Below are 26,653 nucleotides of genomic sequence, written 5' to 3' on the forward strand. Positions count from 1 at the left end.
TCAAGAAATGCATAGTAGATTTTTATTTGCTCTAGATTTAAACTTAATGTAAGACTTAAGTCGAGCAGTGGTAAAACACATCATATTAACATTCTAACAATGTATTTCCTGACAAGAGGCTGCATGAGATTATTCAAAAGAATTCTCTGCTTCTACAGGAGAGGTTTCTTCCCTGATTAGTTAGATTCAGAGAGAAGAGATTCCTGCCATTCTGTATCAAAGTTCACCTTTGGTGACGATTCATTTATTGGAATCGGCTTCTTAGTCACCCTTTATAGTGTCTAAGAAGCCCAATAGGTGAACCTGTTCATTATACTAAAAACAAAACAAAAACATTTGTGTCTGTATTCCTATCGCACACAATCCTGGAAACAAGGCTCATCAATGGTGGGTGCCGTAGCCATTACCAGCTGGATCCTGGAAACATCAAGAAAGCGTACATATTTGCCAGCACACAAAGGATCTTCAATTACTGTCCAAAGGTTTTCATTGGAAAGAGATCACAAAGACAAGTGCAACGTTTCGGAGTCTTGTAGGACTTCATCAGGCATCTAATGAAGGGGTTCTGCGTGACTCCGAAACATTGTTCAGGAGAGGGAGGTTGAATCTCACCTAACCACAGCAGCTTCTAAACTCTGCTAAAAGCCTATGTGTACATGGACATACAAGCTTGTATGGAGTTGAGTTTAGGAGCTGTAGTGTACATGAAGCCTAAGGGCTGCCAAACACAGCCAGATATCTCACAGAACAGTCAGACACATGGCTACCTCAACACTGATGGGGGAATCCTGCTAGCGGCAAATATAGCGGCTAGCAATAATCGCATGTAAAATCCGACAGGCTGGTTGTACATCGATCAACTTGGGTACATTCAGCCTGCCCATAGATGTTTTGAATCTTGGCCAGTCCCTAAAGAACTAGCCGAGATTCGGACCGTCTATGGCCGGCTTAAGGGTTCATTCGTACCAACTAAGGATGAGCTGAACTGCCCTGGGTATTGAACTTTTTTTCTGGGCTAATAGTCAAGGGGTTGTCTAAAAATAGTGTATGAATAGTGTAAAAATACACAAATGTTTGACAAGTGTTTTATTAAAAACATTAAAATCCCCAAAATAATTCCCTCGTCAATCATAATGCCCACTGGGGAAAAAAGAAAAAGGGAGAAAAATTACCACCGTCTCCAACCCTTTACTTATATGGCAGGAATTCCTGGTGATGTCACACCAGTTCCTGGGGACACAGCAGGTGCTATCACTCACTGCTTCCTTAGCAACCAGTGACAGCAGGAAGCTACCATATACAGAAGGAGTAGAAATACCGCTTCTACAGTGCTTACACATAAAATATCTGAAAAATGTGGCGTGCAATTGTATTAAGCCCCCTTTACTCTAATAGCCCTAACTAAAATCTGGTGAAACCAATTGTCTTCAGAAGTCACCTAATTAGTAAATAGAGTCCACCTGTGTGTAATTTAATCTCAGTATAAATACAGCTTGTCTGTGAATCCCTCAGGAGGTTTGTGAGGGAACAAACAGCATCACGAAGGCCAAGGCATACACCAGACAGGTCAGAGATAAAGTTGTGGAGAAGTTTAGAGCAGGGTTATATTATAAAAATATATATATATATATATTAAAAATATATATTATAAAAGAAAAAAAATCCCAAGCTTTGAACATCTCACGGAGCACTGTTCAATCCATCGAAAAATGGAGAGTATGGCACAACTGCAAACGTACTAAGACATGGCCATCCACCTAAACTGAAAGGCCGGGCAAGGAGAGCATTAATCAGAAAAGCAACCAAGCGGCCCACAGTAACTCTGGAGGAGCTGCAGAAATCCACAGCTCAGGTGGGAGAGTCTGTCCACAGACAACTACTAGTCGTGTACTGCACAAATTTGGCCTTTATGGAAGAGTGGCAAGAAGAAAGCCATTGTTGAAAGAAAGCCATAAGTAGTCCTGTATGCAGTTGGCGAGAAGCCATGAGGAGGACACAGCAAACATGGAAGAAGGTGCTCTGGTCAGATGAGACCAAAATTCCTTTTCTTTGGCCTAAAATCAAAACGCTATGTGTGGCGGAAGTCTAACACTGCACATCAACCTAAACACACCGTGAAACATGGTGGTGGCAGCATAATGTTGTGGGGATGCTTTTCTTCAGCAGGGACAGGGAAGCTGGTCAGAGTTGATGGGAAGTATGATGAAGCCAAATACAGGGCAATCTTAAGCCCCGTACACACGAGAGGATTTATGTCCGACAGACTTCCGAAGGAGTTCTGCCGGAGTTCCGACAGAGTTCTGACGGAATTTTCAACTGAGCGGACTTAGCCACACACAATCACACCAAACTCCAACGGATTCGAACGTGATGACGTACGACTTGACTCGAATTCATAGCCAGTAGCCAATAGCTGCCCTAGCGTCGGTTTTAGTCCGTCGGAATAGCATACACACGAGCAAATTTTTCGGAGGGACCGGGTCCGGCGGAGTTCCGGCGGAAAAATTTAGAATGTTCCATTTTCTAAAGTCCGTCAGACTTTTGCGAATCAAAAGTCCAATGCAGCCCACACACGATCGAAAAGTCCGCTCGTGTGTACGCGGCATAAGAAGAAAACCTGTTAGAGTCTTCCAGCAGGACAACGACCCCAAACATGCAGCCAGAGCTACAATGGAATGGTTTATATCAAAGCATATTCATGTGTTAGAATGGCCCAGTCAAATTCTAGACCTAAATCCAATTGAGAATCTGTGGCAAGACTTGAAAATTGCTGTTCACAGACGCTCTCCATCCAATCTGACAGAGCTTGGGCTATTTTGCAAAGAAGAATGAGCAAGAATTTCACTCTCTAGATGTGCAAAGCTGATAGAGATAAACGCAAAAAGTGAAAGGTGGTTCTACAAAAGTATTGACTCGGGGGGATAAATATAAATGCACTCCACCTTTTTCACATATTAATTTGTAAAACATTTTGAAAACCATTTATCATTTTCCTTCCATTCACAATTATGTGCCACTTTGTGTTGGTCTATCACATAAGATCCCAATAAAATACATTTAGGTTTTTGGTTGTAACATGACAAAATGTGGAAAATTTTAAAGGGGTGTGAATACTTTTTTAAGGCTCTGTACCATATACAGGAGGGGTAGAAATACTGCTTCTATATATGATGTTTGTCAGGAAACAGGGAAACAGCAAAAATTCGAACCCAACTGTTGGCTCATCCCTTCTAGCACATTTCCTTGTGAAAATGGAATGACTCCTCCAAGTGTTAAACTTGTACCAGTAATAAGCGCTCTCTAGATATCAAAAATGTAAGCTGAATTCTAGTTAAACAAATGAATACACAATTGAAATCTAAATCCTTTTACCCGTTTTTAACTACCAAATGCTTTGCGATGTTGCTCAGTCAATCCTGTGATCTAAGGATCCCCACCAGACAGCCAGGTTGGTGACCTCCTTTTCTTTTTTTACAAAGTTAATACAGTTTGGTTACCAACCTTTTAGATTATCCTGACTGGATAAATGAGCAGCAGCAAACTGATGCAGTTATCCCTCTGCTCCCTCCGCTTGTAAGTATAATTAAACCGTTGACTTAAAGTGCAGTGCAAAACAATCCTGATTGACCTAGAATGCAGCTCCTCTCTTTTGCAGTCTAAGGGGTTCTTTGTGGGGATTTGCATATTAGCAGATATTCAAGTATAAGTGTTTAGGTTTATCCAATCCTTTTAAAGTGGTTGTAATGCCTCACATATACCCGGTGAAGTGACTGGTCCTCAGGTGATACACAGAGATGAAACTTCTGCGTGAGTTGTACCTGTAGTTGCAGCAATCTCTCCTGTATATTCTTCTAAAACACACAGATCAAAGGATTTTTCTCAGCTGTAGCAGGCAGGGGGTGGGGATTTGATGTCACAATGTGTGTAACCTGATCCCTGAGTGGAAAGAATAGGCACGCCCCCTCCCTGCAGTACCTTAGGAAAACATGCACAGCTGAGGCTGTCAATCATTTGTTGTGTGCTGGATGGAGGCCATCACCTGGGATTGACTGGTGTCAATTACTGCTTTGGATTGGGGCAAGTACACACTATAGTAGGATATGCTCTGTTCATTTTTCCCCTTAGATTTTTACATGAATGTATAAATGGATAATATGGTGTTTTTACATCTCTTATGTAGTGCGCAAAACTGATACATTGCTTGAAAATACAAAGCTCTGGAGGTCCAGTGTTTATCACGAGTGTCACTTAAAGTGAGATACTGCCATCTTGCCCATTCAGGGCAAAGTAACAGTGTCTTTGGAAAGGGCTCCCCACACCCATGATACCCACCCTATATGCAGTGCTCCCTCACCACTCCAACCTTCATTGCAGGCTGCAACAATACCTGGTGCTTTCAGGTATGGGTAAACATATAACCCCTCCTCCCCTGTGACAGTGCTTGGGTCCAGCAGACAAATCAGTTAGTCCAAGCAATGTCACATGACTGAGGGAGTGACATCATCACCACAATGGATTTTAATGCCGTGAAATGGGTTGGAGGGGTGATGGAGTGCTGCTAAGGTGAGTGTCAGGGGTTCAGGAAGGGGGTCCTAAATAGGCAGAGACAATGGGGGTCAATTCACTAAGAGGTAAATAACGGGCAGTAAAATAGCTTGAGGTAAAACAGTTTTATAGCACATAGCTGGTTGCTAAGGAGCGGCCCGCTGCATGCTTAACGGATGATTTATCAGCTGACAGCTGAATGTAAAAAGAACATGCCAGCAATTAAAAATTATGGAAAACAAAACAGCATGGCACCCCCCGCCACCGCCACAGTATACCAGGCCCTTCAGGTCTGGTATGGATTTTAAGGGAAACCCCATGCCAAAATGAAAAAAAAATAAAAAATGGTGTCCCTTCCCAAAATACATACCAGACCCTTATCCAAGCATGCAGACCAGCAGGTCATAGGAAAATGTGGGGGGGAGACAAGCAAGTGCCCCCACCCTCCTAAATACTAGGCCACATGCCCTCAATATGGGGGGGTGCTTTTGGGCAGGAGGAAAGTCACTGACAGCTGACGAGTCATCTCTCCTGGCCCATTCCTTAGCAACCAGCTATGGGGGGGGGGCAGGCTGTTTCTGACAAATACCACATGTGATGCCGCCAGCAAAAAAAAAAGCCTGGTGGTAAATATTGCATGCTTTTTTACTTTCTGCTCTGCTTGTGACTTCGACTTAAAGCGGAGTTCCGCTTAAAAAAAAAAAAAAAAAGAAAAGTCAGCAGCTACAAATACTGCAACTGCTGACTTTTAATAATCAGGTACTTACCTGTCCCAGGGTCCAACGATGCGGGGGAACGAAGCCCCACTCCTCTCCCCCTCCTCTCTGCAGTGCCGGCATTGTCACTGTGGGCGCCCAGACGAACCTTCACAGCCGGGGATGCACTGCGCATGCGTGAGCCGCGTGGCGTGCTGTGACTGGCCAGGCAATCATCTGGGACCTGTGACGTGCCCCAGATGATTGCCGAGAGGGAGGGGGAGAGGTGATCTCCCTTGCGGTGCACCAGGAGGAAGTGGGAGCTGCAACCCTCTAAAAAGTGGGTATCCCCCCCAAAAAAAATTACATGCCAAATGTGGCATGGCAGGGGGTCACCTTTCCTTAAAGAGGAAGTTCCATTTTTGGGAGGAACTCCGCTTTAAGAGCTTACCACGTTTTTTTGACAATATTTACAGACATATTTTCCATTGTGCGGTAAATACTGTATAATGGTTATTTTTGTTTTGTGAATTGGACTTTATTTACAACATGCGTTCATTGATGCAAATTAGTCACGTGACCATGTTATTGCATGTGGTAAACGTTAGTGAATATCTAGATCCCAATGTCTCTTTAACCACTTGCTGACCAAATCGCCATAGGTGTACGTCTGCTCTTGAACTTGCTTTTGTGAGCCCGCGCGTGCTCCCATTGGCCAGCGGGGGGAGCCAATCAGAGGACTCCAGGTCAACCGGCCACCCGCAATTGTTCCTCATAGTGACAGAACGGGTATCTGCTTGTGGAAATAAGGCAAATATCTGTTCTGACAGGGGAAATCACAGAGTTCCTGTCTTTCTTGTGTATAGATATGTGTATAGATATAAAAAATAAATAAATACCTGTTTTTTCCCCTTTCTTATAAGTGATCATGTTCCCTCTGTTCTCAGCTGCAGAAGAGCTGGGGGAGGAGAAGCAACAGCACACTGAGCTTCCCAGTGAGAGGCAGTGCAGAGAAGGTGTCAGGGCAACTCTGATCATTGGAGGAGAACAGGCTGAGTTCCCAGAAAAGCTAGAGAACTGGCCACAGTGTGTTCTCCTGCTTAGTGCTCAGTTTTTAATAGGAAAGCCAAGGGACTGGTAGAAAAAAAAACAGGCATTTCACATAAAGGAAGCGATACGAAGAGAGCAGGATACTTTTTCATACAAGTACATGGTACAGGAGGCAAATATCAGGAATATGAAATGCTGGGGTAACAAACACTTCAACTGCCCCATCTGCACATTATAAAGCATTCCTTTTCTATTTAAGCCTGCCATAGATGGAGTGATTTGGTTGCAAGAAATAAAAAACACTAAAATTCCCCCATCAACACAGTCAGTGTCGATGGGGAAATCCCCCCCATGGATATATTGTGTTCTTCTCTCAGGGGGCATAGGGAGCAGTCCCTGCCAGCAGAAAACGCAGTGCTTATTGCTAGCTGCTATGGCTGCTGGCAGTAAATGTATAAACAAATCCAACATGCTGGTTGTACAATCAGCCCGCCCATACATGGTTTGAATGTCGGCGCGTCCTCGCTGAACCATCCCAGATTCAAACAGTCTATGGCTGCCTTTACTTTCCATTTTGCTTTTTAAGTCTTAATACACCTACAGTATGTGGATAGGTGGTTAAGCAAGAATAACATTTTACACAATTTTAATTTTGACTATAATAATTTTAAATGTAATGAATTTTAGAATTTAGTTTTGGATGTTCCTGATGATTTTTGTGTATTCCAGTTACTCCTGTGATATTCTCCATACAATAAAATAAATATAAAACTCCAACAAGGAACCTATCACAATAACTGCAGCAGGTATGCAGACCTAGGAATTTAAGCCTAGGTAGCTTATCAACACAGTCTCAAACAGATATAAGAGCCGTACACACGGGCCGAATATCGGGCAGCATCGGCTGGTTTCTATTGAACATTCGGCCCATGTGTACACCATTTGGTGTGATAGATTGTAAGCTCTAATGAGCAGGGCCCTTTGATTCTTCTTGCACCAAATTGTAATGTAACCTTAATGTCTGCCCTCATGTTGTAAAGTGCTGAGAAAACTGTTGGCGCTATATGAAACCTGTATAATAATAACAATAATAATAGAAGCTGGCCATTCAGCCGGCTTCTGTCCAAGAGGCATAACCAAAAAAGGTCTGCCAATTGGCACCCGATCAGCGCTCTCAGACAATGGCGGGGGCGTCCCCCCTGTCAGAACACAATAGCTCAGCGGAGAGATCGATGTACGAACATTGGGTGGTTAGTACAGCGGCTTCTCCTGAGCTCTTCAGTTTTTGTTTTGTTTAGCCCTTTAGGTTGAATGAAAAATAAAAAAACTGATAGTGTGTACTAGGCTGTGAGGATCAATGGTTTAAAGAGACTGTCACTGAGGGAGGAAGGTATGAACTGCACACACTTGCAGGAACCTTCTAAACCTTTCCTTCATGGCTGAACCATAGGCAGCTCTGAGAAGAAAATTCCACTAGTGCTAAAGCCAGCTGACCTCTTCCTACATCCTGCACGTTCCTATTGTCAAGTGAAACTGCTAATCATAGTGACTGGTCCATAGGAACATCAGGCAGGAACTTTGCCAACACTACGCAAAAATGTTGGAACTTTGCCCATCAGAACAGCCTGGCATTTGCCCATGGCAGGAAGGTTTGGGAGGACAGTGTTATGTAAAAGTACCTCTAGCATTCCCCTTCCCCATCCACCATGAACTCAAATATACAAATGTTTTTAGCAGACTATTCTTTTAAAAGTGCAAAATGGGCAGGGGACATAGAAAGCAAGTATCAAACAGATTCCAACCCTAGCCCGCTAGGCTGGTTGGGCTCATTGGCATGTACTTTACGCTTGTGCTTAGACAGGGTGGCATTGTCAATAAAGCACCTGTCACACTGAGGACATGGGAAGGGCTTTTCCCCCGTGTGAGCCTTTTGATGCTTCAACATGGTGGCTTTACATGTAAAGGCTTTCTCACAGTACTTGCAGACAAATGGTTTCTCCCCTGAGTGCTGCCGCTGGTGGACAACCAGGCTGGCGTATTGGCAGTAACTCTTGCCACACTCGTTGCACACGAATGGCTTCTGTTCTGCATGCATACCGGAGTGCTTGACCACGCTGGATTGCCGAGTGAAGCCTTTCCCACACACGGGACAGGAGTATGGCTTTTCACCAGTGTGGACTACCTGATGGAGGACGAGGTGCTGGTGATTGATGAACCTCCGGCCACACTGGTTACAGGAAAAGGGTCGCTCTCCAGAATGACTTCTCTTGTGAGTGTTCAAGTGGTTCCTACAGGAGAATCGTTTACCGCACTCATTGCATGGAAATGGCCGCTGTCCAGTATGTATCTGTAGGTGTCTCTCAAGAGAGGACTTGCTGCCAAATACTTTCCCACACACTTGGCAGGGAGGAGACACCTTTCCCGATTTTGACTTGTGTTTCCTGGCCCTTGTATAGTTAGCATTCAGTGGTAAATAGTCGTCGTCTTTGTACATACAACCTGCCGAAAGAAGGACAGTTCAGAATCTCCATAGTAATGTGCATTATATACTCTACATGCTTTAGAAGTCCATTCGGTCATAATTGTTAAAGGTCAACCTCAGAGAAAACAGAGATTTCAGTAATACATGGGCACCAGACAACCACTTAAAATTTATTGAAAACTTCAATGTTACCTTCTGCCTTCCCTTTCAAGGCCTTAAAGAGGAAGTAAACTCTCCCACTCTGATGCTTCTTTTCATTTAGTCCATTATAATAAGTAATTATCAAACTATAGCCACTGTAATCCAGCCCAAATCACATATTACTTACTGTTTAAAGAAACTTTAAAAAACTTGTTTCCAGGGGTAAGGCAGCGCCATCTTAAGTATTGTTTTCTGAGTCCACAGGGGAGTGTATTTCTGCCCTTATATTGAGCACTTCCTGTACTGTTAACCAAGCCTCCTTCTCAATCCAACGTTTCTATGGCAACCCTGCTTCCCTGTTCATAGCTGACTTGTTTTATTTCATAGTATTTACTTGTGCTGATTATATAGTGTTTTCCTGTGTGAGTCCAACAGCTGATAAGTCTGCAGTACTGCTGTTCCATGCCCTGGTTTACACTCCATGTGATGTCACATGGTGTGTAGAAGGAAGCTCTGAATAATTCTGCAGCCTCCTGGGATATCAGTGGTGTGCCGTAGGAAATCTTGATAACAGATAGACAAGCACATAGAGAGTGTGCCATAAATCAGGGGAGATCTGGGCATGCTCAGTGACATCATTCTAAAGAACAAAAAGGATTACAACAATACTAAGCAAGTAAGGAGATATCTACAAGCAGTGTTCATTAGGGTTTCTTATGCTTATTTACATGGGACAAAGTTTTGGGGGAGGGTTTACAACCACTTTAACCCCTTCACGCCAATGTAACGCAAATATGCGTACTTCTGCTTTGAGGGGTTGTACTGGGGTGATGCATGCAGCTACAGGCCTCACCCCAGTACCATTTTTTAGAGCATACAGTCAGCTTTCTTGTAGTAATAACCAATGTGGCTAATCAGCATCGGCCGCCTTCCGCAGCTCGCACGGGCTCTCCTGTCCCACCAAGAGGCTCGAGCCACCAGCCAACACATCTGCCAGCTGGCCGGAGACCCGGACAAAGCCAGAATTGATTTACTCAGCGTAACATCATCTTTCACATTATACAAAAAAAATTGGGCTAACTTTACTGTTTTGTTTCTTTTTTTTAATTCATGAAAGTGTAGTTTTTCCAAAAAAATTGCGTTTGAGAGACCGCTGCACAAATAAGGTGTGACATAAAATATTTCAACAACAGCCATTTTATTCTCTAGGGTCTCTGCTAAAATATATATATATATATATATATATATATATATATATATATATATATATATATATATATGTAGAAGGTTTAGAAGTTCTAAGTAATTTTCTAGCAAAAAATACTGATTTTAACAAAAAAAAGGGCTTAGTCTCCAAGAGGATAAACTGAACCTGTGCCCTGCCCACACAAGACAAAGCAACAGTTTCTCTTTGATGTGTACCTCCACAGAAGCATATACCTACCTAACTGTTGCTCGCCCACTACTCTGTTCATCCACTGGGAGTAAAAGGTAAGCTATATGGTTTGGTGGAGTCAGGGCAGGGATATGGACTCCCCTGTGACAGCACTTCGTTCTTACTCTTTACCACAGGAGTTGTGGGTGTATATTGATAGGCAAATGTACATAACGTCAACCTTCTTTTTCCTCCCATGTAGGACTACCTTTCCCGACAGTCAAAATGAGACTCGGTGGAACTGTAAGTGCTCCACAGAGGTGGGCACTTCCTACATGGTGATATTACCTGAGTACCTACACTGCGGGCAGAGGGTGGGATACTGCTAGAATATGAGCAACAATCTTGCAGAGATGTCAACCCTCTCCAGGAAGGGATGGTGGCAGGATCAACAGGTAAGATCTGCTGCAAAAATATGGAGGTGAGTGTAAAAGCCTATCTAGGCAATTTTGATGCACTACATTGCCCATTCAAATGGGCTGCCAACACATATTCTAACCACTTACTGACCACCCCATAGCAGATTTACTGCTATAGGGTGGCTCTCCTGTGCAGGATCACATATAAATAAGTGATTCTTCACTTCCACCTACAGGGGGCACGCTCGCTGCTTCTGCTGTGAATAAATCACAGCAGAAGCCGATCTGCGGGTTTCGACCACTGAATGTCAGCTAGAACCCACTGATTATTGGGCAGAAACTCAGAATGGAGAGCTGCATATATAAACAAGATCTCTCTGACAGGGGGAAGGGGGTGGATTTTCTGTCCCTGCAAAGCATCTCTTCCCCTAGTAAAAGCATTACATACAGCACACAAACACTGGCTAAGCACACAATTAACCCTGTAAAGGGTTGTAAACCCTTGTTTTTTTAAATAACAAGCATTTCATACTTACCTCCACTATGCAGTTCCTTTTGCACAGAGTGGCCCCGAACCTCCTTCTGGGGTCCCCCGCTGGCGCTGGTGGCTCCTCCTCGCAGCAAGTGTCCACTGGGTGGACAGCCGTGCAGGCGCGCTTCCGAGTCCCCCATCTGCGTCCATTCACACAGAATGCAGGACTCGGCCCCGCCCCCGGCGCCACGTCATTGGATTTGATTGATAGTAGTGGGAGCCAATGGCTGCGCTGCTATCAATCTATCCAATCGGGACACGAGACACCAGCTGGTGTCTCGTGTCCCGGACAGAGGATGACAGCGTTCAGGTAAGTAAAATGGGGGGGGGGGGGGGGGGTCTGCAACACTAAAAAAGGTTTTTCACCTTAACGCATTCTAAACAATGAGGGTTTACAACCTCTTTAACCACCCTAGATGTTTAACCCCTTCCCATTTAGTGTCATTAGTACAGTGACAGTGCATATTTTTAGCACTGTTCACTGTATTATTATACATGATTTATATAGGGCAAACAGTTACAATACAATATACGAGGACTATTTGTGTCACTGATTCCTGCAAAGTGTCAAAAGTGTTAGTGTTCAATTGTCCGCCAGAATTTTGCAGTCCAGTATAAGTAGCTGATGGCCCCCATTACTAGTATAAAAAAAAAAATTGATAGATATATATATATATATATATATATATACACACATACATACATACATACATACATACACACACACACACACACACACACACACACACTCTGTTTTCTGCAAACCAATCACTATACCCTTATTGGGATTTATTTTTACCAAACATAAGTAGAAGAATACATATTGGCCTCAATTTATGAAGAAATTTTATTTTAACTTTTTTTTTTATTGGATATGTTTTTTTAGAGCAGAAAGTAAAAAAATAAAATAAAAGAAAAGTAGTTTTTTTCCCCCCAAATTGTTGGTCTTTTTTTGTTTAAAAAAAAAAAAACTGCAAAAAAATGTAAAAATGCTGAGGTGATCAAATACCTCCAAAAGAAAGCTCTATTTGTGGGGAAAAAAGGACATAAATGTAATTTATTAACTGGGTTGCATGGCCATGCAATTGTCAGTTAAAATAATAGGATCATATCACAAAAAATGGCCTGGTCATGAACGGGGGGGGGGGGGGGGGGGGGCGGGGGGGTGTTAATCTTCCAGAAGCCAAGGGGTTAATGGACATTGCACCACAATATACAGTGCTTTACAAGCGTGCTCTGCTGCCCTCGGTAGGTGTATTGAGGTGCCATTCAAAATAAAATGTCACCACAATGTTTACTGTGTTAATGCAATGTAATGGGGTGAACAGGCTCATAGAAATGACATGAAATAAAAGATTGAGAAATGCATACATTATATTCATTAAAAACACGGTTGCCTGGACATAAAATTTAACAAAAGGTGAACTATGTGCTTACCTGGGCTGCTCCTGTCTCCAGATACTGACGCATATGAATCTTTGCTTTCCTCTGGCTCCTCCTCTATGTATTCAATACTACTGTAAACTTGTTCCCCATTAGAAGAATGAGGGAACTGGGGAGATTCTGAAGTGACATGAAAAAAAATAAAGCTTTTAAATGTATGAAGAAAAGATTTCCTCTCTTTGTAGTAAAACAAACTCAACAAGGTTTATCTGTAGGTGGGCATTTTACAGAGTTCATAAGCCACCATTCCTTCTATAGTCATACCAGTACCGGTATACCCACCTAATATACATACAGGGATTTGATGATTGGTGGAGATTAAAGGTCGACCAATATGGGTTTTTCTCTGGCCAATGCCGATATTTAGAAATCGGGCTGGCCGATATATGATGCCGATTTTTTCGGCCGATATTTTAAGCCCATTTTTATTTTTTTGGCAGGTGCCACTGGTTGCCCCAATTGGCACTGGCAGGTTTCACACTAACAGGATTTGTCAGTTTCAGTTACACTATATGTAACTCAGTGATTCTCAACCAGGGTTCCTCCAAAGGTTGCTAGGGGTTCCTTCAGCATTGCAACATTTCTGCCACTTGGATAAGTTCCTACTGTTACCATTGATCTTTTTAGCTATCTGTAAGGAGGTAATTCTTCCCAATGGCCACAAGTGTAAGGACCATTCTTCTCACTGACCATCACACTAATGTATCATGAGTTGTAGATTTCTAATTTTTAGCAGGGGTTCCCTGAGACCGGAGAACTATTTCAAGAGTTCCTCTGTGTTGAAAAGGTTGAGAAAGGCTGATGTAACTGAATGCAGAGACCAGCTGTCAGAATTCAGCATGATGTCGGGGGTGGGTGGGACCTGGTGTGGGCGGGGCCCTGCAGCTATCAAACACCAGCCAATGATTGGGCTGCTTAAGAAAGTGGGCAGGGTCACATACACATAGCGGCCCGCCCAGATCCCATGCCATTGGCTGGTGCTTGATATCTGGGTCCCGCCTACCGCGGTTCCCGCTGAATTCTGACAGCTCCTCTCTCTGCATTCAGTTGCACACACTGAGCACAGATCCGCTCAGTGGGTGAAACTGCCAGTGGAGTGTGGGGAAGGGAGGTAATCGGCCAATACCGATTTCTTAGAAAAGGCCAAATATCGGCCAGCCTCTAGTGGAGATGGGCTTCTAAGAGAACCCGACACATTTTCCTGCATGGGCAAAGGCAAGATTTACATTAAAGCCCAACTTTGGAGTCCCAGTTCCACCTCCAAATCTTCCTTCTCCCTGTGGAGTCCACCTACTTTATGCTATGTTCTACTCCAGGTTGGTGGCCATCAGTGATACAGAGAGCACTGCTGACTTGATGAGGTCAACCCTGCTCTCTGCACCATTATACAGTAAATGTAGGGTGCTGTAGTGTCAGGGGGTCCTAGATGCCCTGTACTCACAGTATGTATTTAGTCTTTCGCGTGCAGTAGTAGACAAGGACTGTTCTCCATGAATGTTCTGCTCTGTCAGGAACCTGTTCCCAAAGGCAGATTTGACAAAAGGTGAAGATATCCATTTAATATAAGTAACTGCTTACCTGCATCCACACTGTCAATGGTATCATCTGAGGACTCGCCACCAGCTTCAGGTTTAATATCACATGAGGGAATAAAGCCGTATCCAGATACACTTTGGGTTTCCATAAAAGGTAGGTGAACATTTACAGTAGATAGAGGTTTTCTTTCTGGGCTTCTAGAAATAAACTCTGAAGAAGGGCGGGCTGAGGTCCCATCTAAAAAAGAGAAAATGTACAACTCTTATTTTATGTGGAAATGGTTCACCCTTACCATAGTAACTGTATAGATCTATTGGACAAAACTGTTCTGCTCTCAATACAAATCCTAATAGACAAACATTACATGAGCGCAGTATGAGGTGGATATCTTATAAGGCTGCGGATCTGGATCACTAATCATCACCCTCCACCCAATCCAGAAGCCTGAGTGGAGACCTCACAAACAGTAAACCTGCACTCAAAGAGTAACTTTACTCATAACAATAAAGAATAATTTTCTTTAGCAAGGAACATATACACTGTATTGCCAAAAGTATTGGGACACCTGCCTATCCACGCACATGAACTTTAATGGCATCCCAGACTTAGTCCGTAGGGTTCAATAATGGTTTGGCCCATCCTTTGCAGCTATAACAGCTTCAGCTCTAATGGGAAGGATGTCCACAAGGTTTAGGAGTGTGTCTATGGGAATGTTTGACCATTCTTCCAGAAACGCATCTGTGAGGTTAGGCACTGATGTGGACAAGAATTATACTCTTATTGGGACTTTTTTTTTTTTTTTACAAAAAATATGCAGCATAATACATATTGGCCTAAATGTTTGAAGAAATTAGAATGGACCATTTTTTATTAGATATGTTTTATAGCAGAAAGGAAATAATATGGTCTTGCTTTTTTCAAATTATTTTTTTTCTTTTTTCTTTAGAAGTTTAGTTTATAGCGCTAAAAATTTTAAAACCACAGAGGTGATCAAATACCACCAAAAATACATTTCTTTTTGTGGGGAAAAAAAAGGGGCAAATTTTATCTGGGTGCAGAGTTGCAGGACTTTGCAATTGTCAGTTAAAGTAACGCAGTGCAGTATCACACAAAAATGGCCTGGTCATAAAACATCCGGAGGTCAAGTGGATAAGATGGATGTAGACAGTGTGGTTGGTAGAAAATGAAACCAGGACCCCTGTGCTTCAGAGCAAATCCAAGAAGTCACCAAATACAAAGACATGCTACTACTGATCTCTATTCATTGTAATCTACAAATTGAACACTTACCAGTGATATGAGGAGGTTCTTCTTCCGGCTCCTCCTTAATGCAGAGATTGATGGGGTAATTTTTTTCTGTACTGAGCTGCACTGGGGATGTTGGTTGGTCTGAAATGGATTAAAAGAAAACTTCACATTAAACTGTATTTTCCATAAATATCCTCCATCACTCCTGCTTATTTACTAAGCTCTGAAGCAACTACACTTGCAAAGGGCACAGTCTATTTGCCTTTAGTAAATAAACCCCTTAGTGTCTTGCTCTGCATTGTGTCTCTGTTTGGAGGAGGCGATCTTGGAAGAGGCAGGGCTTTGCTTCCTCACGTTAGATGACTAATAAACTAATGACTGGATGGTGAGAAATGGAGGAAACACAGATTCACAGAAGGAGTAAAGCTGAAAAAGGCAGATATTTGCACTGCGGGTCCTCAGGTGCAGCTTTCTCTCCAGCAAGGAGAACAGTGATCAGCACGGTAATTACATTACAAAATCTGACTCCAAATCTGGTGACATTAGCAATCAAATGGCAGCAATGCCTTACACTGCAGATATGCAGTCATGAGACTCAAGGAAGGCACAAGAGTGTCTACGCACAGGAAACACACTGCTATTTTTTCAGAAGGAAATGCCAGGGTGCTGGTTAGGCTCAATTGACATTTCCAGATCCTGGCATTAGACTGAAGATAACATATTTGTTACAGCGGTTGTCACAGTTTTTTCCTAAATTAAAACATTTTATACTTACCTGCTCTGTGCAATAGTATTGCACAGAGAAACCCTAAACGTCCTCTTCTGGGGTCCCCCGCCGGTGCTCTAGGCTCTTTCCCTCCTCCGTGTTCAACCATAGGAAGCTGTTTACTGTAGTGGCACATGTGCAAACTTGATCCCGTGTCAGGCAGTGTGCATCCATTGAGCCACACACTGCGTGGATTGGCCCATTCCCTCCTTAACGGATTTAACTGACAGCAGTAGGAGCCAATGGCTCCCACTGCTCTCAGCTAAACCCGAAAGAGAAGGGGGAGAGCATCTGCAGATGGGCATAGCCCTGGAAGGATACAGGACACAGGTAAGTATTTAGGAGGGGAAAATGGGGAAAAACAGCTGTTAAAAGGTTTTTTTACCCTGATATTAGAGTGATATTATAGTCTCATTTTTTTTGTGTGTTAAAAATAAAAAACATGTTATATTTACCTGCTCTGTTGCAGTGGTTTTGCATAGGGCAGCCCAGATCCTCCTCTTCTTGGGTCCCTCTGTGGCGCTCCTGGCCCCTCCCTCCTGTTGAGTACCCCCACACCAAGCAGCTTGCTATGAGGACACCCGAGTCGAGCCACAACTCTGCGTGTCCATTCAGACATGGAGCCACGGTCCGGCCCTGACCCCTCTCTCCTCATTGGCTAAGTTTGAATGACAGCAGAGGGAGCCAATGGCACGGCTGCTGTGTCTCAGCCAATCAGGAAGGAGAGTCCCGGATGACCGAGGCATTTGTGGACATCGCTGGATCTAGATAGGGCTCAGGTAAGTTTTAGGGGGGCTGCTGCACACAGAAGGCTTTTTATCATAATGCATTAAGATAAAAAGCCTTCGGCCTTTACAATCCTTTTAATCCACTTATGACTTTAGAACCATTTTAAGTCACACTTAGCTCTATATTTTTCTTGAGATTTTTGAAGTTATAGTTATTATTGTCCTCACCAATGGTAGAAGCGTCCTGCCTGTTCTTAGATTGCTCTCCATGTCCTTCTAGGTATTCCCATTCATCCTTAGAGAAAGAGACAGCAACATCCTCACACTTTACAAACGCCTGAAAAAAAAGGGGAGCACCAAAACATTTTATATAAAATAAGTCAACTTTGGAAGAACAAGCAGAAGGAAAAAAATGAAGTAACATCAGGAAACCTGAAGATGCAGTATTTTCCCTCCAACCATAATGCGGCCACCAAGGCATAACACATTAACATGCATGCTTGGCCAACGTAAGCAGAACTGTTTATACAGTAATCATTAACTAGAACAACCATTCAAATGTTTTAGTCTACATGTATTTATTGTAAACCTGGTATACATCTTAATGCCATCTGTAACTATACAGGTAGTAGAATTTATACAATTCACACCCTTGGTCTTTTGGAATTTCAGAGCAAAGACCCAGTAACACGCTAGTTAATTTGTAACCTAGATACATTTTATGACCACTTGTGTTTGCCATGAGATATCTAGACCATCTGTTAGGAGGTCTCAAGGTCACCTCAAAAGCAAGGACTAAACCTTGTTAAGATATAGTTACTAGCCGTTTAGCAGAGTAGTTAGAGAAAATGTTATTGGATCTCCCACCTCCCTAGTCAACAGCCGGATGATTTTGTTGGCCATTTCCACAATCATCCTTTGAGTCTTGTCCTCCATTCCCAAGAGTGTAAAGGAGAGCTCCGGATATCCTGAAGTGGAGTCACACTCATTGCGGTTGATCTCTGTGGCACGAATGCTGAATCGGGCCCCATCAGGTCTCTTCACAACAATAAAATCCTACACAAAGAGAGGAAGAGATCTACTGGGAAAGGAAAATCACCACTCAATAAAATATTCTACTCACATCTGTGCCACAGAAAAAGGTGTCTGAATGTATATTAAAGGCATGGCCAAATGGTAGGTGCAGCCACTGTCCTGGGTCCAAGCAGACTTCTATATTAACCAGAAAGACCTTGGGCATGACCCATTGTGATCACAAAAAGCAATGAATGAAGGAGCCTATTTAATGGCCTTTGCAGCATTAACATGTAAATCCAAAACTTATTTTCTTAGTTTGAAAAGAGTAGGTGTCAGCTTTTTTACTGCCATTCATGCCCTTATTGGACAGATTTGCCCTCACTTCTGACCCTACCTGCAACTTTTACCAGACAAAGTGATAGGAACCCTCCATCAACACAATATACAGAATTAAAAAAAAAAAAAAAAGTATTTTCTTAAAGGAGGAGCTCCAGGCTCCTTCAGAAAAAAAAATAAAAGTCAGCAGCTACAAATATTGTAGCTGCTGACTTTTATTATTAGGATACTTACCTGTCCAGGAATCCAGTATTTTCTTCACCCCAGCTGATTTTTCATTCTGCTCTTGGGTGCCGTCACTGCGATTTTTTATAAGGGAAACACAGCAAGCTATCTACTGCGCATGTGCTAAGTGCGCTGCGGTTTGTGAATGGCCTGGTAGCGGGGAAGGAGGAGGGGAGCCAAACTTAGATGTGACTTCGCTGCAGTGAAGTCACCCAGTAGTGGGAGCGGGTACCTGTCAAAACCAGATACCCATTCTCCCCTCCCTGCCTAAAGGTGCCAAATATGGCAGCGGAGAGGGGAGGAAGCAAACAAGGGGGAGCTTCTCCTTTTGGGTGGAGCTCCGCTTTAAGTAAAGTAGAGTAGACTGGAACTCCTGTCATATTTTATTTATGTCCTATCATACATCCCACACATTCATCTTCTACACTTGATCCCAGGTGCATTGCCCACAGACACACCCCACAAATCCATAAAGCAAAAAAATGGCCAGCATACCAAAAAGAGAATTTCAGATACTGAAATCTCCTTAAAAAACATGCAGTTTTGATGGCACATTTTTATTTCTGTATTGAACACAGTTGCAGATGTTTCCTCACTTCCTGTCTGATAAAACATTGTCAGAAGTGAGCAAATTCTCTAATGGATAGCAGTAAAAACCCAACAGGAGAAGGAAGGAGAAGAACAATAAGGGAAGAGGAAGAAGGGAGGAAGAAGAAGTAAGGAGAAGGAAGAGGAAGAAGGGAAGAGGAAGAAGGGAAGAGGAAGAAGGGAAGAGGAAGAAGGGAAGAGGAAGAAGTGAGGAAGAAGGGAAGAGGAAGAAGTGAGGAAGAAGGGAAAAGAAGGAAGAAGAAAAGGAAGAGGAAGAAGCGAGGAGAAGGAAGGAGGAGGAGACAAAGAAAGAAGGGAAGAGACAAAGAAAGAAGAAGGGAGGGATAATAAGCATCAAGGAAGGAGAGAGAAGAAGGAAGGAAAAAAGGAAGGAAGGAAGGAAGGAAGGAAGGAAGGAAGGAAGGAAGGAAGGAAGGAGAAAGCATAAAGGGGGAGTGGAAGGAAAAGGAGGAAGGAAGGAGGAAACAGAAGGCAGGAGGAAAGAAGGAAGGAAGGAAGGAAGGAAGGAAGGAAGGAAGGAAGGAAGGAGAAAAAAGGAAGGAAAGAGGAAAGAGAAAAGATAAAAAGGAAGGAAAGATAAAAAAGGAAGGAAAGAAGAAGAAAAAGAAGAGAAGAAGGGTGAAGGGAAAAGAAGAAGGGAGAAAAGAAGAAGGAAGTAATTTCAAATCCCTTGGCTGCTACACCAGCTGCATGGGCACGAACAGCTCATTAGCCATGAAGGCAAGTACAGGAGGGTATTGGGGAGGGATAGGCTGTTAGTTCACCTTTTCAGTTTTTCTGAAAAGATGAACTTGCACTTTAAATTGTGCAACAAGGGAATTCCATAGCTCTAAATAAAAGTTTGGACTCCAAGGCCTACTCAAGTGTTAGGTGAGCATATTATTTTTTCAGTATGGCAGGCCCTTTTTATGCTAAATTATAACAGGGCCTGTTGGGGAAAGCACAGATCAGCAGAGACTTTGGGGGAGATTTACTAAAACTGTTACACTTAGAATCTGGTGTAGCTGTATTACATTGCGACCAAACGGCTTCTATCTTTAGCTTGTACAACCAAGCTTTACAAGAAGCCCCATTTACACTGAATCAGACTTTTTTGCAACTTCAAAACCACATGTCAGTGCGACTTCAGGTGTGACTCGGTTGACATCTGTGCAACTTCATGCAAAGATGACTATGCAAGTCGTACCCAAAATCTCCAAAAATAGTGCAGGAACTTCTTTTTCAATTCGATGTGGCAACGCAAATTCGCCATCGCACTGATTTGAACAGTTCCGTTGTCAACAATAGGGTGAAACTTGTCTTGTGATTTGGACCTGTCAAATCACATGTCAAGTTGCACTAGTGTGAACGGGGGCTAAAACCTGGAAACCGATGGATTACTATGCACAGTTGCACCAGTTTTAGTAAATCTCCCCTTTTAAGTACATTTTCATAGGCCCATTCCTGCACAAGAAAATCCTATGTTGGGTTCTATTTGTATCCAATATATTGCACTTAAAGGGGACATCTAGTTCAGGTGCTGCTTTCCCTAAGTTACTTCTTCAGCCGACCCTCCTTACCTCCACCGTCAACAAGCAGATGATCTCCAGGGCATGATTTAATATGGCTTCTGCCAACTGCTCTCTCTCCTTCACCATATTAGTTAAGCTTAGCAAGTTTTCTCTCTGGACAGGTAAGGTGTATTTTGAAAAGCTTCATAGCACCCTAAAAAGAGGCAGAAGATAGTTATCTAGGATGTCTTTCCTTTTTTTGAGGGAGCCCTCTGTGTCCTCCAGTACAATGTAGGATTGCTGGACCTGCATTGTACAGGATGAGATCAGAGAGCTGTGACCATTCAGGCAGTGAAGAGTTTATGAGGAACCAATTGCATAAAGAGGAGGAAGCCTGCGAGAGTGAGGAATAAGGTAAGTACATAACCGCATTCATCATCCGCTAGGCAAAACAAGTAGTTAACCCTCAAGATTGTTGCATAAACCTAGTTTTACTTTTTATGCAAGTAAGAATGTTAAGAAACAAATGGAAGATGAATTACAAAAGTAAAAATATTTTGGAAAACAACAAAAAGAAATCTGTCAGTAGATGATCTGGATCTATGGTTGAAAACCCAATGGAGTGAGTTGGTTCTCCCTGTGTGGGCCTCCTCCAGGTGCATCCCACACACCAGGCACATACTGGTGGGTTAATCAATATCAGAACACCACGTGTATTTATCAAAAGAAAGCTGGCCATACACTGAGTGAATTTTAGCCAGTTCCTAATGAACTGTCCAACATTCAATCAGTGGGTGGCCCAGTCAGCACCAGCTCACCCAACATCCTTCCATTGAAAAATCAAAGAAGCCAAGACAAAAGTATTAAGTTTTGAGGCGGTTAAGAATTGCATGGATGATATAATGGTTAACGAAAAGCTGACTGCTGTCCTTTCTGACACTCGTGATAATTCCTGAAGGTATGGAGGCCATGGGTCGAATATACTAAACCCACCAGGTTTGACACCACCCTTCTTCAGATTTAATGCACTCTTGCTCCCCACTGCAAGGACCCACCCCGCCCCCTTTTCCTCTTCTTTCTCCCCCCCCCCACTTCTTTACTCCTCCCTTCTTAGCTAATCTCAATCCCTATTTCTTCTTTAACCTCCCTCTCAATACTCTTACTTCTCAGTTGCACCTAAGAATCCATCTGGTCACCGGGCATAGCCTTGGATGAGATGGTTACATGGATAGATACTCAGGACTATTTACAGTTAGGCCCTGTTGAGACAAACTCTTCAAGTATTTGTTAAAAATTGGACGTGGTCCTATGGCATTCCTGAAACCTTAGTGTGTCCAACACATTTACTAGCATACTTATTTTATTTATAAGATGCTAAATTTCATGTTATGTTCATTCATGATGCATTCTCTACACCAGCCTCTCTCAACCTTTTCAACACAGAGGAATCTTTGAAATAGTTCTCCGGTCTCGGGGAACCCCTGCTAAAAAATTTAAATCTACAATTTGTGAGGTCATTGGGAAGAATGGTCCGCACACTTGTGGTCATTGGGAAGAATGGTCCTCACACTTGTGGTCATTGGGAAGAATGGTCCGCACACTTGCGGTCATTGGGAAGAATGGTCCGCACACTTGCGGTCATTGGGAAGAATGGTCCGCACACTTGCGGTCATTGGGAAGAATGGTCCGCACACTTGTGGTCATTGGGAAGAATGGTCCTCACACTTGTGATCATTGGGAAGAATGGTCCTCACACTTGTGGTCATTGGGAAGAATGGTCCTCACACTTGCGGTCATTGGGAAGAATGGTCCTCACACTTGCGGTCATTGGGAAGAATGGTCCTCACACTTGCGGTCATTGGGAAGAATGGTCCTCACACTTGCGGTCATTGGGAAGAATGGTCCTCACACTTGCGGTCATTGGGAAGAATGGTCCTCACACTTGCAGTCATTGGGAAGAATGGTCCTCACACTTGCGGTCATTGGGAAGAATGGTCCTCACACTTGCGGTCATTGGGAAGAATGGTCCTCACACTTGCGGTCATTGAGAAGAATTGTCCGCACACTTGTGGTCATTGGGAAGAATGGTCCGCACACTTGTGGTCATTGGGAAGAATGGTCCGAACACTTGTGGTCATTGGGAAGAATGGTCCACACACTTGTGGTCATTGGGAAGAATGGTCTGCACACTTGTGGTCATTGGGAAGAATGGTCTGCACACTTGTGGTCATTGGGAAGAATGGTCTGCACACTTGTGGTCATTGGGAAGAATGGTCCGCACACTTGTGGTCATTGGGAAGGATTATCTCCTTACAGATAGCTAAAAAAAATCAATGGGATCTTGGGAACAGTGGGAACTTATCGGAGAGGCAGAAATGGCCCCATTCTGAAGGAACCCCTAGCAACCTGTGGAGGAACCCTAGGGTTCCACTGAACCCTGCTTGAGAATCACTGCTCTGTACAAACTGTGAAATTGCTATGGTTATCAATAAAACCTTCTGCAAAAGAAAAATCAAAGAAACCTGGCAGATAATTGTCAGCCAAATCGCGCCCAATCTGATTCGGCACCTTAACCATTTGCCAACCGCACTATAGTTGAATGATGGCTACGGTGAGGCTGGTCAGTTCTGGGAGAGCATCATGTGACGTCTGCCCATAATCGCACTCTGTGATTGCTGTATACTTAGGACACAGCTGGTTACAGATCAGGGTGAAAGGGCCAATGACAGTGGCCCTTTACCATGTGATCAGGTGTGTCCAATCACGATGTAAACAAAAGTCGGTTATCAGAAGGGATGGGCTCAGGCGTGCCTGGATCGTAGTCCCAACCCACCTAAGCAATCCTGTCAGGAAGCCGTCACTGCACACCACCAATCATAGGCAGTGAGGCATTTCCCAGGCCGTAGCTGCACAGACACACGCCCTGACTAGGCTGCTCATGATTGGTGGTGTGCAGCGATGGCTTTCTGGTTTAGGTGGGTTGGGACTAGGAACCCGAACACGCCTGAGCACATCCCTAGTTATAACCATTCCTCATGCTGACACCATGATTAGAGGAGAGGAGAGCCGAGCCGATAATGGGCTTGTGTGAAAGGGACATCGATATCAATGTCCTGATTATCAGCGCAGCCAATCAGTGCCTCCTCATCAGCGCAGCCAATCAGTGCCTCCTCATCAGCGCACATCAATGACAGAGAAGAATTACCTGTTTGCTAAATTTTATAACAAACTATGAAAAATATATTATTTTTTTTCAAGATTTTCGGTCTTTAGTTTATTACACAAAAAATAAAAAAAACCCAGTGGTGATTAAATGGCACCCAAAGAAAGCTCCATTTGTGTGAAAAAAAAAAAAATTATAAAAAAAGTCATATGGGTACAGCGACATATGACCACGCAATTGTCAAAGTGCGACAGTGCTGAAAGATGAAAATTGGCCTGGGCAGGAAGGGGGTAAAAGCGCCCTGTAGGCAAGCGGATAAGACCTTGTTTACACAAGCCGTTGTGGGGTGGTAAAACCACGGGGTTGAGCTGAGGGGGGTGTACTTGCGCTGTGGGTGCAATGCTTTGCAACGTGTTGGAGCAAAAATGAATGGAGGTCCACAGGGTTCAAGGGGTTAAGGCAGTCTGCCAACGCAGGCCTAGCAAATGCTCTCTGAAGAGCGATTCAAATTGTAGATCACTCTTCAGAGAGAAACACTAGTGTAAACTAACCCTTAGGATATTCTGACAGCCAGCTATTGTACTGGAGCGATTCATAAATCTGCACTCTTTAGTGAGAATAAAGGAGAGGTGCAGGGTGGGGGAGGGGCTGTGTCCTCCACTGATAGGAGATGAGGATGAGAAAAGTCTACACAAAGTAACACTTCCTATCCCCCCTACCCACCCATCCATCCATCCTTCCATCCAATGATCTGAGAAAGGAGGATCCAGGAAGAAATCTTTTCTCCCTCCATAGAAATGGATCTCCCCTCCCCCAGCACACATGGATGATCCTATACACACCAAACACACAACTTTTACCCCAACAAAGATCTTACCTGCTTCTACCATGTGAGTGGGCGGGGCTGCCGACTCTCACCTCTCATTGGCTCACCTCTGCAGCTCCCCAAAGGCATTGTGGGACTTGTAGTGCTTACAAAGCAGAAATCTCTTACTGGCTACAAGTCCAGACAGCTCAATGCCGAGTCCCAGCTCTGATTGGATGTTTGTCACCGAATGGATTGCAGGGCATGCTGGGATAGCTTGGCTTTGCAGGGAGGAGATCCTGGGACTACAACTCCCATCAGCCCCCAGAGGCTAGGGGGAGGGGCCCATTGTGTGTGCAGCAGCCAATGAGCATGGAGGGGAGGAGGAGTGGAGCAGAGTGTGCTGACACGTAAGGGGAGAGACGTCACATTGTATGTGTTCCTTCAAAAAAAAAAAAAAAAAAATAGATCAAACAATAAACAGTATCGCTGTATTTTGTCTATTTTTTAAAAAAAAAGTGCAAAGTGATCACACTCGATTATCAAGGGGAAACAACACTCAATACAGTATTTATATATAATCAATTCAGCCCCAACTTCACAATGATTAAAGTAGAACTATAGGCAAAACTTTTTTTTCCTCATTTTGGATAGAGAGTCTGTGTCCCATTGCAGAGATTGCCCTTCACTTCCTGTCCCATAACCAAACAGGAAGTGAGGGGAAATCCCTCCAAATTAAGGGAATTCCTTGGGGAATGAAGGAGAGGGGAGAGGCTGTCTCCTCCACTGATAGGCGATGAGGATGAGAAAAGTCTACACAAAGTAACACTTCCTATCCCCTCCATCCTATGATCTGAGAAAGGAGGATCCAGGAAGAAATCTTTTCTCCCCTCCATAGAAATGGATCTCCCCTCCCCGAGCACACATTGATGATCCTATACACACCAACAAACAGCTTTTACCCCCAAAAAAGATTTTACCTGCTTCTGCTGCATTGCATGAATCTATCCGTGGCCGCCACTGCCACCCCTTATTCGGGTTACAGTGGCAGGGGTGTTTTTGAAGCACCCGAATAGGTGTCAAAAAAGGTAAACAGCGAGCGCCATACTTGGCGCTCGCAGTTCACCAAGGTGTGTTAGAAAAGCACTTTCCTAACACTAAACCACCTCTCTGCTAATCAGGTGCTCAGGTCTGTTACCCATCACCTGATTGGCTGAAACAACAGGCACTGTGATTGGACACCTATCAGGCGTTTTTGTACGTTTTTGTATGCTTATATAGTGAAATACAGGATTTGAAATCCGTCTGACTCTTTTGATGTTGAATGTTCAAAGCAGTGATGTTCTGTCAGATCAGCAAACCTGTGAGATCAGCAGGCTCGCCGCTGCTTTTAAAATTCAACATCTAAACAGTCAGACGGATTTCACTATATAAGCTGAGTTTACTGGTAAAAATACGTGTGAATTGCAAAACTCCAATGGATGTAAAAAGATGTCCTCTTCCTGCCTTCTGACTGTAGGCTTACTCCCGACTAGTGCGGGTGTACCAAGATGGCTGTGAGGAAACGTCACTTCCGTTACAAAATCTGACGGGTCACCTAATCTGATGAAACACCGACATCTGAAGTAAGAGAAACAGGAGAATCCTTGTGGCTTTACAGCAGATGTTTCGTCAGACTCGGCGGTAGGGCTGAAACAACTAATCGATTATGAAATTAATCAATTAATCGGCCAGTAACATAATGGGTTAAAAAAAAAAAATTGCCCTTTATAGTACAAAAAGAGCAAATCGTTACTGTAAATATTACTTTCACTGTTCTACAGTAAAAAAAAAAAAAATGAACCCCTTCCAGTAGTGATTATCTGCTTTTTAAATGGCTAATTTTTGTTTTTTTTAACCCCATTATGTTACTAAACGTCTTAGATTTGGTTCATATCTATGCTTTTTATGGTGCTTTTTGCAGAAATGCGCTACAGTTCCTATGGGACACGTTCACATCTGAAAGGGTCAGGGAATTTTAACGCAAAATGGTGCTTTATTGGTTCAAT

General features: G+C 43.4%; 1 protein-coding gene across 2 annotated transcripts; it reads right to left on the reverse strand.

The window, feature by feature from the left end:
* Positions 1-24,910, reverse strand: LOC143979200 (gastrula zinc finger protein XlCGF66.1-like). 2 transcript variants are annotated; one of them, XM_077478913.1, is made up of 8 exons: positions 24,678-24,910; positions 20,707-20,851; positions 17,828-18,016; positions 17,189-17,297; positions 15,509-15,607; positions 14,261-14,455; positions 12,677-12,802; positions 1-8,789 (listed from the first exon to the last, which is right to left on the reverse strand). In XM_077478913.1, the coding sequence occupies exons 2-8, from the start codon at positions 20,782-20,784 to the stop codon at positions 8,077-8,079; spliced, it is 1,509 nt and encodes a 502-aa protein (XP_077335039.1). In that variant the 5' UTR covers positions 20,785-20,851; positions 24,678-24,910; the 3' UTR covers positions 1-8,076. The 2 variants fall into 2 exon arrangements, with proteins under 2 accessions (XP_077335039.1, XP_077335040.1); XM_077478914.1 differs by lacking the exon at positions 20,707-20,851.
* Positions 24,911-26,653: the final 1,743 nt, after the last annotated feature.

The sequence above is a fragment of the Lithobates pipiens genome, unplaced genomic scaffold (assembly GCF_037356315.1).
Source record: "Lithobates pipiens isolate NorthernLeopardFrog02 unplaced genomic scaffold, aLitPip1_a1.2 Scaffold_1, whole genome shotgun sequence".
Classification (NCBI taxonomy): domain Eukaryota; kingdom Metazoa; phylum Chordata; class Amphibia; order Anura; family Ranidae; genus Lithobates; species Lithobates pipiens.